The following is a 12,633-nucleotide window of genomic DNA, read 5'->3' as shown; positions in this document are numbered from 1 at the left end:
TAAATTATACATGTTGATTATATATCAAATAATTTTGAAAGTACACGTTTAGTATGTGTACAATTTTACTTTTAACAAATTTTTATTTCAAGAAAAATAAAACATAAGATACTGTTATATTTTAATTTAAAAATAATGATCTTTGGCATAATGACAGGCAGAAAATAAAGATTTTCTTTTTTTTTAATTTAGTTCGATATTAAAAGGCAAAGCAAATTTGGAATGACCTCGATATGAAGTTCTATTTGAATACGTCAGCGCACCGATGTCGCATCGCTCGTAAGCTTCTCATTATAAATGCAGACTTATTCATTTTTAAGAGACAAATACGTTCCTGTCAAATATTGTCGTAGATTAAATCTGCCGTCGTGTTCTAAATTTAAATTTGAGCATTATAAAGGAGTGAAGATTTATATTTAATTAATTATTAAAAATGTGGAAAGCAATATATTGCTAACAAGTAAATCTTATTAAGAACCGGAAAGATCAACAAGCATGGGAATGACCTCTTCTATATCGACCAGTAAAAGCCCAAGATGAGGTAGCCTCGAAGAAGCCCTTGATCCTAGTTAGTTTATGAAGCCTCCGCTTAAAAGTTCTGCTGCCTTAATCCGGTGAAACTGCAATATGTAACGTAGCGACTTGTGCGGAGGTTTCCCATGAAGGTATCGAGCTTAGCTACCTTAAAAGAGGTTTTAAGTTGAACGCACCCATGGTATCTGCAAATATATATTTATTAAGTAATATAAATAAAATCAAATCGCTTAATTTCTTGTTAAGCGGAAAAGTCTAATAGCATTTTTTTTATTTTACAGCAAAGATACTAATACTAACAAGCAAACAGAGTTACTCCTTGACAAAAATGAGACGATGACGTTAAATGTACTCTTGTAATATTTTAATTTTTTTTTTAGAAACTGCATTTTTAAGCCATGATTTATCCGTATAATGCTTAGAGTCATACAGCAGTCTTAATTCAAAAACTTGGTTAGTAATATTTTCATAACATTTTTTTAGGAACAAATTCATTCAAATATTTAAATTTCTGAATAATGCACTATATTCAATGAATATCTCATATTCATTTTGAATTTGGCCTGACATATATTTTATACCATCTTTTTTAAAAAATGTTCACAACTTTAGCGCAATCGCCACGTATCTTTTACTACCATCGTCGCCCGTTCGTGCTAGGTAAAATTGTGGAAGAATGTTCCAAATTCCGCAACCATTCATAATTACATCAACGCCGGGGTTTTTATGCGCCACCGGCGAGATGAAAGAAGGAATAACAGGAACTGTTCCTAAATCAAGGAATGTGCATGTCGTCACGTTCCCGGATGAGATCCACCGTTTTTGGACATTATAAGCTTTACCTAACGTCGCTATGTTGTTTTAAAATGTAATATGGCGGCTAAGTGTCAAATTTTGACAGATTCACTCTTAAATATTTAATACGTCATGATCATTTTGGCGGGTTTACACTTTGCCGTTTTATTTATATGCAATGCGTCGAATTAGTTTTCAAATTAACTTAACATAGTTATAAATGATCATTTGGGCCACTTAATGAGAAGTTGTCGATGAAAAATTATTATTAAAATGAAGATTACACAAACAATTTTTTTTTCATGTTGATGTATTTTTATTCATTTATTATTATTATCTTCAAATTTGCGTCATTTATTTTGCATAAATCATAACAAAAATGCCAAATTAGCCCAATTTTATAGAAACTACAATCAAATTGATGTCCACTATACTAACCAACTTAAAAAAAGAAGAAAAAGAGGATTCGAGATTTCCAAACGCGTCTTAATTTAAGAAGAGTTCACAGCAAGTTCAGCCGAGTTTTTATTGATGATCGCATTTACAAATCACCTTTAACATACATAAGAAACTCTTTGTTGCGTTAACTTTTTTAATCAAACTTAATGTACAGCGTTATAAACGTCAAACCATTGCAGCGCGCGCCGCACGGGTAATATTAAAGGTGTCTCTCCGACATTAATGCGCGCTTTTATAAATGATATCTCTTTTTCAAGATTAGCTTTCATTTCAAACAATCATTTATAAGAAGATGATTGGAAGATGCTGGATGCAGGGCGCATCCAACAGGTCCTATTGAAAATCTCTAGGACAGGCGTATCTCCAGTAGTGAAGGACGTCTTACAGCTGAAATGATGATTATAAACATGATGACAAGAATACCTTAGCTTCTAATACATCATACTATTTTCATATACTTATTTTGAGGATTGCTAACATGTTTTCATACACTTACTTTTAAAGTATTGCTAACATATTTTTATATACACATAAAGTATTTCTAAAAAAAATTCATATTTTTTTTGTCAAGTATTGCTAACACATTTTCATATATTTTTAAAGATTACTAACACATAGCAAATACAATCGTCGTTTCAGCCCTTAGACGTTCACTGCATGGCCTGACCGAAAGATATCTATCAGGTAACACACCATAATCGGTACGTTTGGCAGGCGGGTTGGCGATCGTAGTTTGGTTTTATAGTACGCAGAGAATGCTCCCTGTCCTCTAGAATTTTGTTTGTGAACAGTGTCAATACAATACAATTAATGTCCAAAGTGTTTATAATATAAGATTATATTACTAATCGAACCCGCAACCTACTGTTGCAAGTCACAATTCTGTACTACTGATCTACCACTAAATCAGCAAATAACTTAGTTATTACTTATACCATAAGTGTTACTTGTAAAGTACTAAAATATTGCTATAAAGCACTTTACAAGCGTTTTAACATCTTTTGGTAAATATCATCTGTGAGATGGTCGGAGGATTTGCTTACGTAAGACTGTTAGCATGCTGATGTTAGTCTGTAGGCACTCAATTTGAAATGCGCAAACACACTCAGTGCATAAGTTAACACACTCATTTCTAATCAATAGATTGTTTCTTCCTGACTTTAAATTTACAATGAAACTTTATAATGAGAGAGGTCATAAATACAGTAATAATAAACTTCTAACTACAGATAATGTACAATTGTAATTAATAACACACTTCGTGTGGTTTAAATTGGATGTAAAGCATAATTTGCGCTCTGAACATGATACTTTAAAGTCCAAAATAATTGATGTTTCAGTCATCTATTAATGTTTATACGCAGGACGATTGATGATTATTGGCGTACAATTTTGAAAGGGGTGAATGTATAACAATTGTATAAAATTATCCCCAAATGTATTTTTATTTTCTATTGGAACGCGAAAGGCTAATAAACATCTTGCAGTACAAAGTTTACAAAAACAAAATACGCAATAATTAATTTTAATAAGTAGTGATCCGAATTTTGAAAACGCTTTTTTTTAAATTACCATTATAATGTTATTTCTAATTTCTAAAAATATGACAGTAAATGGCCATACAGTCTATAAACTTACCGCTTTACACGAATATAAATAAAATTTCCGTGAACTTCCTAAGGAACCAAGAAATCGTTACTGATGAATCTTGAAATGTTCATTCGCCTTTTCGCTATATGCGAAAATCGGATACATGTGTTTTTATAACTAGGCGCTAGGAGCCACGGACAACTTTGAAAAATTTTTAATTACCGGAAAAGTAGGTAGATAACGTCCACAAGGGCGTAGCCCCTACGCAGCAATGAGCTGGTCTGATCTGGTGCAAATCACGCTCGATACCATAGAAGCCTAAGCAATAAACATCGCCGAAGACCGGCACGAATGGCATAACATAGTACGCGACAAACTTTACAAAAATGTTCATGATCCTCAAAATTGAGGGACGAGAAGGATATCCATCTTAAATTTTGTTACCAATTTAAAGGAAAATTACATAAAAAACTTCCTTTCCAAACATCCTTTTTGAAGAAACGCCTATTAAGGATTTATTTTTTAAACACGACCTATTAATAGATCTGTATAGCGCCGTTAAAGTCGGAGACGAAATCTTCTGTGACCTCGCACACCATTGCCGCCAGATGTGATACGAAAATAAATAAATCTATCATTAGTTACAAATTTATTGAAAATTTTCAACAGATTGATTTGTATACCCGAAAACTTTGTTTAAAATATTTGTCGGAACTGGAGGACCCAAGACTTGATAAACCTTTCTCTAGACTTCAAAAAATTTGTAACTGTTTTGTGGGCCTTTTTTTAAGGTATAAACTCCCATATACTGTCACCGTGTTATCACATAATAACTTCAAAAGTCTATCGTACTTGTAAAAAAATCTTTCTTCGCTTGAAGGATTTTCTTGATGAAAGTGAAATTTAGAAAAGAATATACTACTAGTGTATGAAGGATGTTTTTAGTGATGACTGAAAAAAATTTGACAGTTTGTCGTGTGCTCTTTTTAGATCACAGTGCATTTGGATCCCTAGTAGCTTTAAGTTGAAGTATGCCATTACAGGGGAACCCAATCAAGTTCTCGTTGCTATGAAATTAGGTTTTCCTATTGGCATTCTAATAATGTATACAAGTAAAGACTACTATAAATGATCTTAAATAGTATAAATGAGATGAGATAAATCTTTCGCAACTTAGGTATACCATCTCTGTTTAAGATAACTTCTATAACCATCACTCTATTTTTTTATTTATCAAAACTGCACTTTTTATGTGTAGTTTTACTTTAACTAATGATTGCTTATACCGTCTTATCCATTTCTCTTTAAAAAAAATATACTTATCTTTATAAATAAAATTTTTCGCTAAAAGTGTTGCCTAGCTAATATTTTCTTTAGAATACGAGGTAGGTTCTTATGAAAAGAATGCATACTGAAACAGAGTAAAAATAATAAAAAACGACACTTTTCCAATTCCAACCACAGGTTATATTAAAGCATATAAACCTTTAATTTCAATCAAAACAAAATAAGGCGTGTTATGATATTCCGTAAGCATTTGAATTTAAATAACACTTTTGAAAGTTTATATTAGATTATTATAGTCTATCTGCCGTTTAGTTAAAAAAAATAACAAAGTAGTTAAGATTTTTTTCTTCCAGTTTGTTTATTTATAATTCTTTTTAATTAGTTTAGTTTTTGGGAAAAGGCTATTGCAGCCTTTTTTATGGGCGGCATGTTCGATATTTAAACGTACGTCATTAGTAAATAAGCATACAGCGTCCGATATATCTTTGTAATGATCAATCGTTTCATTTCGTAATCATTTTTAGCTAAAATTGAACCATAACTACATTTACAAAGTATATAATCAAGATCGAAAACAGCTGAAATATATTTCGGTATTTCCATCCCTTTAATTGCACGCAAAATTCCTGACCCGATTCTCATTTTATCCGTAATGAGCACAAACCACAACATTAACGTATCAATTAATTGGTAAATATTTAACATCAATATTAATTGGAGAGTGCGTGGTAGACACGGTTAACCATAAGCTATATCGTTAAAATTTCTTGTTTGTTATATGTCAACTAATCTTATCAACGAATTATCGTTGATAAGATTAGTTGACGTAATTGATTAAATGCTCCCGAATTTCGCTTACTATCGTTTGTTTGCACACAAAAAATTATGAGGTTATTTGAAACGCCGCGACGATGTTGTTAAAACGTGGATTCATTTAAAAAAAAATAAATTTTAAATATAAGAAAATCGGGATAAACCAGTACGTTCATATTTTTTTAAATTTTTAGTGTAATACTACAAAAAATAAAGCGTAAAAAGTGACTTCGTGAAGAGTTTACTTAGAAAAGAAAAAAATAAAATGCCTTCGGCATTGGACATAGATCCATTCAGCCAGCCCGAATGGAGTGATTCAAGTGAATCCACGGAGCCGCCGCCTTTGCCTCAGCTCGGGTACTTCGTCCCCGTGCGATGCAGGTGCGACCGAACGACGCATCACGTGTGTCGGAGAAGCAGACGGTAAATATGTTATTAAAGGTCATTAACCTAATCCATTTTTTATCTGTATCTATATCACACTGTTTAAAAAAAAGCGATACTCCGTTTTAAATAATCAGTAAGTATATCTGTTGTATAGTTCGCCAGTGATATCTTACGGCACTGAAACGTGGTCTATCACTTCTGGCATCATTGGCAAACTTAGTGGAAAGATCCACAGGCGAACAAAAGTAACCGACCTAGCCAATGAATTGGTTATTTGAAGTGACAGACTACTTAGGATGCAGATGGCCACTGAGGTGATTTAGTTCTGGAGTGGACATTACGAATCGGAAAGCTCAGCACAGTCAACCGTCACAGCCGCTACCAAATAATGTTATTAGAAATCCATGAAGAAGGCCCATGTCTAGCAGTGGACAGCCGGCAACTGAAATGATGATGATATTTGCTGTTGACACCAATTAATTACCGACTTAATTACATTGTTTTGTCACCAGTAATTGAGTAGACATTGAATACGTATACGACCAGTGCTTTTCGACTTTTGTTTTCATACCCCTGAATTAAACTATTTGTTTATTCTTTGGGATCCTTACTGATAATTGCCGTTGTAGTTAGGCTATATTGCAGTACATAGTGGTTCCCAGGTTCCCATTGTTAGCAAAATCTTAACATCAATAACATATCAGGCATATGTAATATAGTATTATAATATTAATTTTATTAAAAATGTTAAAATAATTGCGACAATTATACTTTATTTGTGATATTAAAATACTATTTTTCTCTCTTCATGATATTTTTTTTTAATAAATGTGTATAATTAAAAAAATAATATTAAATTTCTCATAATTCTCACAATTCAAACCATGCCGTACGAATGCCGTTAAATAACCTAATTAACCATAAACCATTACCAGGAAATCAACTACGTTCATTACAGAATCCGTTTTTTTTTTGTGATTCAATCAGATTACATGTCAACAATGAGTTTCCTGCGCTTTATAAGCTACTGTGTTTATTTCAACAAGCGCCCCGATAACGTATCTAGTTACTGTTGCAAATAATAAACCGCCCAGCCTTTAGCCATTGTTAAATGAACTATCCGTACCTACCTATTTACTTACTTAACTTTATTGCATTAAAATAAAAATAAAACCATATATGGTGAAAGATACACTCTGCTTGGCATAGGCCACCTCAAAAGATCACCATGATGACGGGTCTTGCGCCGCTTTCAGCAACGTCCTGTAACCTTAACTATATGTCATTACTCCACTCCGCGGCCGCCACTCGAGAACCTTTCGTCCGCAACTGCCTTCGATTGTATCTGCGATGTGCTACGCCTGTTGCCACTTTAGACTAACAAATCTTAAGTCTATGTCTGTAAATTCCAAGCATCTCAATTTCTTCAATCTCTTCCACTCAAACGTTCATGACTGTGAAAATATAAAAAAGAGAAATATAGAAAAACAAATATAAAAAAAGAGAAATCAGAGGCTAAATTTACAAATAAAATACAAATCATATAACAAAAATACACATAACATCAATACTAGTTTTAAAAGCAAATACGCGGTTTCAGTTATATAAACCAAAATGAAGTTGATAACTGGATAGGAAATGTTTTAGAAATAAATTATATATGAGTTTTAATAGCTGCTTGATGTATAAGCGGTGAAAGAAGTTCAAGGGATGTGTAGCATAGATTTTCTGTAACAGCTGGTATGATGTGCAGAAACAACAAAAGGGAAAAAAAAGCTTGAGTATGGTCTAAAAGCAACCGATCTAGAAAATTCGGCCCCCTTATCATATGGTAAACGTGTATAAAGATGGAGACCAAACCATGGTCCTTCTTAGGGTTCCTCTAGCATAGATACCAGAAGAGCCTATACACCATAGATGCACAGACCGCGGCCCGCCGGTCAAATACTGGTGGCCCTGTCGGCGGGCCACCAGTATAAATAATACTCAAAAATAATACTCTAGTACATTCGAAAAATATTGAATTCTATTCCAGAATAAAACCAAAAACAATTAATTACCTATACTTCTGGCGGCCGGCCCGCCATCAGTTCATGATTTGCCCGAGTGGCCCCTAGTCTTAAAGATTCTGTGCAACCATGCTATACACCGAATCGAATGTCGCCAAAAAAACGCAAAACCTTTTACCGCTTGCTAATTAAATATCTGAACAATGATAACCCTGCGGTAGAGGATTGAGTCTTGCGAACGTAAGTCGCAGGTTCGACCCCGAGATAAAATCTATATATAATTCACACTTTGTACATTAGTTATATGGGATTGCCACTGCTCACAATCAAGCTTTTAGAGGATAGGCAGCAGCGCCCTCTGCGTATTGTGATACCAAACTACGATCACCAACTCGCCTGCCAAACGTGGCCAATTATTATATATTATATACCACTATAGATATCTTTTAGGAGAGGCCTATGCCTGTGGCATCTCTTCTATTTATAAATTTTAATAATGTTATACTACTAATGATATACCAGAATAAAATATTGAATCCTCGAAATTTAAAATGTACAATTCTTTTTTGTCAGCTTTTCTTCCTGTGTAGAAATTCACTCCCATCTCATCCCCTTCGACTGACTCCATTGTTTCATTATGAAGACATTGAAACTTTATATTCTCATCATTTTTAAGCCGTCTTTAATAAGAATAAAACGACGGAGCCGTGAGATAACGCAGTTGTTAATATTTTTAATTGTTAATTTTAGAAACTTTATTAAAGGAAAAATCTTTTTAAATCAAAATAGTCGTTGTTGGTGTTATTGTAAATATATTTGTTACGTTACACTCACTAATCACTGTGTCACAAATCAGGGCGAGATACTCGATTTCGACACATCTTTTTTTAAAATTTGTTTCCTTATTTATTAACAAAACAAATGAAAAAACAACTTAAGAAATAAACAGTTCATTTAACTAAACTTCTTCCGCCGGAGTATTCTTTTATACAGGTTCACCAAAATTAACTGTTATATGGAATATAGATAACAGATAATTCTAGAAATACGTTTACATTTGTAAAGTCATTTACTACTTTTTTAACTTTAGCAGTATAAATTGGTAAAATTAGTTTTAAATTGATATTATTTATTTTATTCAAGCTTACTTGCTTATTGCAAAATCAATGTACTTCAAATGGTATTGCAAGGAAGTTTATTTTGTGTTTGCGCATGTTACCCACTGTTGTTGATATATCTTTGTAGATTTGCTATATAATTGTAATTTATATTTTCATAGTATATTTTATCTTACATCTCTTTATTTGACATATAAGGCATTAATTCTAAGCTAAGGCTTAACTTTATTTAATCATGAAATTAATAAATATTATCGGATTGTTAAACAAAAGTAAACATTTGCACCGACATAGTTTTACCTGTCATTTATCTTTAGGATTTCGTTATCATCGCGCTGGTTCATCGTCGCTTATTCGTGCTAATACTATGTATAATTAAAATATATTTTAGGCTAGGATATCTGTATATGTGGAAATTAATGATTAGACAAATAATGATAAGAAAATAATAAACAAACATTCCTTTAAGTAAAATAATCTTTTGTCTTAACAGAGAATCTCCCCGGTCGCGTCGTTCGGTGTCGCAATGCTCCTGCAACAGCACGTCGCGGCGTTCGTCGGCAGCTGCCTCCCCAATGCCGCTGCCGCCCCTCAACAACACCATGGAGATGTACGTCGAGCCGGTCGTCGAAGACGTGAGTACATCTGGTCTCAGCTTCTCAAATCCTTTACCCATAATTTTCAAACAATTTATTTCATTAAATTTTCAGTTTATAGCATTCAATTTCAAACATACTTTTTTCTGATAAAACTGCGCATAGGTCTTCCGCAAAAATATCTTTGCGGCGATATACCATAACCTTCACGCTTGGCAGGCGGGTTGGCAATTCCAGTGTAGTATTGTAGTACACAGATGACACTGCTGCCCATCCTCTAGAAACTTGTTTGTGACTTAAAGCTATACTTTATAATTAATACACAAGGTAATATATAACATTGTATCCCGGTAATCGAACCCGCGATCCACAACGATCCACGACGATAGGGCGTGATAAATTTTAATTAGTAACTGCTGAAGTTACTAATTAAAATTTATCACGCCCTATACTATAAGTGGAGAAACAATACAAACCGCCAAAGACGAGCACAAATAGCGTAACATAGTGTGCGACAAACTTTTCAAAAGGATCCTTAATAGTGAAAGATACGACGGAAGGAGGAGGTAGAGTCAACTTGTGTTGCCAGTGATGACATACGGTAACGAAAAGTGGTCTCTAGCTTCGGGTTTATTGTCAAGCTCAAAGTCGTTCAACGAGCCATGGAAAAGCTCAGGATTTATCTACTAGATCGAATGAGCAATAAGTGAATAGATTCCCAGATGATTTACATTTGATGAAGTGATAATTGGCAAGCGCAGCGCAGGACGTCCACCCACAAAGTGAAAAGACGACCTTGTTGTTAAAGTAGCCACTTCCAACCTTTACTAATGAAAGTATGTAAGCGGCTTATGTCCAGCTGTGGTAATCCTACAGTTGAAATTATGGTGAAACAAGATAACAATAATCTTTTTCAAATGTATTTTAAGACATAGAAGATTAATTTTATTCTCATGTCCTCGAAAATAAAACTACGTACCATTTATGAATGATTGCAATTATAGATTATATTGTTTTGTTTCTGTGTTCAGTTGTGTCATGTTCAAAACCCAATTGTTTTTACTATAAGAACGATAATGCAACAAACTCCTTCAATTTTACAACTAATCTATAATTAAAACATTTAGCAATTAAAACTTCTCAAAATTAGATTCGACTAGTAATAGCCCAAGCCGAGGCCCCCTGAAGGGCGCCCTTCAGTCTAGTCACTCATGTCATGGGTCATCCGCCTAAGAGCTCGGTGACCTTCAAAACCGGTGAAAATGTAGTACGTGGCCGAAGCCGGGGCTTCTCAGAGAATCTTCAAGCTTCGCTACATTAAAAAAGATCTCAATCATCTCTCAAATCTACATAACGCTGCTTTTTAACTTAAATACGGAAGAGAAAGAAAACTGCGTTTTGCTAATAAAATCTATATTTTACATAAAATCAAATATTTGTCAATTGAACATTATTACATGTTTCTACGTCAGCCGTTTAAGTAAATAACCACGTGGTATTTCATAACATCGAAAGAATCTCAGCAAACGCCATTGTCGTAAATATATTTAAATTGAATTTGATCAAGCATCATGCTGTTCCAATTTATACTTCTCGATGACTTTTTTCATCGACTTGGCTATCTGTTCCGGTCTGCTGTAAAAGAATTTATGTTGGCTACTGCCGTCTTCGTTGATGATGTCGTGGTCCACAAGACCCTTCGGCGAAACGAACAGTATTCTGAAGCAAAGAACAATAAATTAGTGAAAAACTGACATTTAATTTTAAAGGACATTAAATATACATAAACATATTTTGCCGGTTTGCAAAACTTAAAATTATGTGAATATTTTTGTTAATAATATTAACTATAAGCAAATATATCCAATAAATAAATAATTTACGTCCACGTTGATGGTAATGTCCACAAATTCGGAAAGATTATACAATCGCCATAAGACTAAAATCTGTGGTTGTTATGTTGTTTCCTTTTTATAAATTTATTTATTTTCAAACAAAGATATACATGAACATAGGTACTTGATTGTAATTCCAGTAGATAAATAACTATGTTACAGTTGGCTACACTCACCGCCAGAAGGAAACGTAAATGAAAAATAGGCAAGAGCACGTAGAAAATGTACATGAGGACAGAGTGCAGAATAATAAAATTGAAATAGAGTATTAGTGTGTGCCAAACAAAAAATGCCTGGTTGAAATGAAATTAGAACATGCTGTATAGAAGCTTTGTGAATATTAGTATCGATTTTGAAAAATAGCCTGAAATATCATAGTATCTTCAACACTGAATTAATTATATTACAAAGTTAAGACGAAGTTAAAATATTTATATTTTTAAGAGCAATAGCGGGTTTACCTGGGTATGTATGTACCATCAGGAGAAAAGTTACTGCCATCCGGTTCTTCGTCATCAATTAGATTAACCATAACGAAGTGTTTACTGAGGTTTTGGATTTCAGACGAGGTCGCAAACTTTGGTTTCAAGTTCTTACAAGCTTTGCACCACGATTTATGAATTATAACCATAACCGGTTTCTTGTGGTTCGTCGCTATTTGGATTCCGGACTCGAGTGATCCAGCCCACACGTAGCTGTTGCCGAAACCGTTGTCTCTTCCAGAAGCGCAGTACACTTTATTACAAATCAACGATAAAAATAATTTTGCAAAACTTCCTAACGACATTACGTTCAATGTTTTTACGTTAATTTATATTACGTTGGGAGCACGATCAGTTGTTCTAATTCATGTACCATTTTAAATGATTTATTGTTAATTTTAATCAGCCATTTTGTAAATACAATTATTTAAATTTGACAAATGCACTTCATATGTCACAAATAATCAGTCAAAAGTTTTAAAAATTACCATTTACGAAAATTATATTATTTAGTGGTATTATATACTGCAATTCAAAAGATTTATGTATATTTCACAATCTAATCTGCAATGATGAAATGATTTTCTCTCTATGTTATTTATTTTTAAAACATTGTTTTTATTTTGGGCTGGTTAATTAATTTTAATAAAAGCGCCATCTCTTATCAT

The 12,633-nt window shown here is 33.3% G+C and overlaps 1 protein-coding gene across 7 annotated transcripts in view; it reads left to right on the top strand.

Moving 5' to 3' along the window:
- pyd (polychaetoid) overlaps positions 1 to 12,633 on the top strand; it is a 162,764-nt gene that overhangs the window by 85,299 nt on the left and 64,832 nt on the right. For 6 of the 7 annotated variants that reach the window (XM_068763702.1, XM_068763700.1, XM_068763701.1 and 3 more), the window contains exon 3: positions 9,486 to 9,627. In XM_068763702.1, the coding sequence (XP_068619803.1) occupies positions 9,486 to 9,627 (142 nt within the window). Of the gene's footprint in view, positions 1 to 5,707; positions 5,902 to 9,485; positions 9,628 to 12,633 lie in introns of those variants that run through there. The other variant, XM_068763704.1, reaches the window with a different exon arrangement.

The sequence above is a fragment of the Battus philenor genome, unplaced genomic scaffold, assembly GCF_028537555.1.
Source record: "Battus philenor isolate CCGP_79_NKW_IND1 unplaced genomic scaffold, ilBatPhil1.0.hap1 SCAF_18, whole genome shotgun sequence".
Lineage (NCBI taxonomy): Eukaryota > Metazoa > Arthropoda > Insecta > Lepidoptera > Papilionidae > Battus > Battus philenor.
The sequence above is the reverse complement of the archived record's forward strand: the minus strand, read 5'-3'. Positions and strand labels throughout refer to the sequence as shown.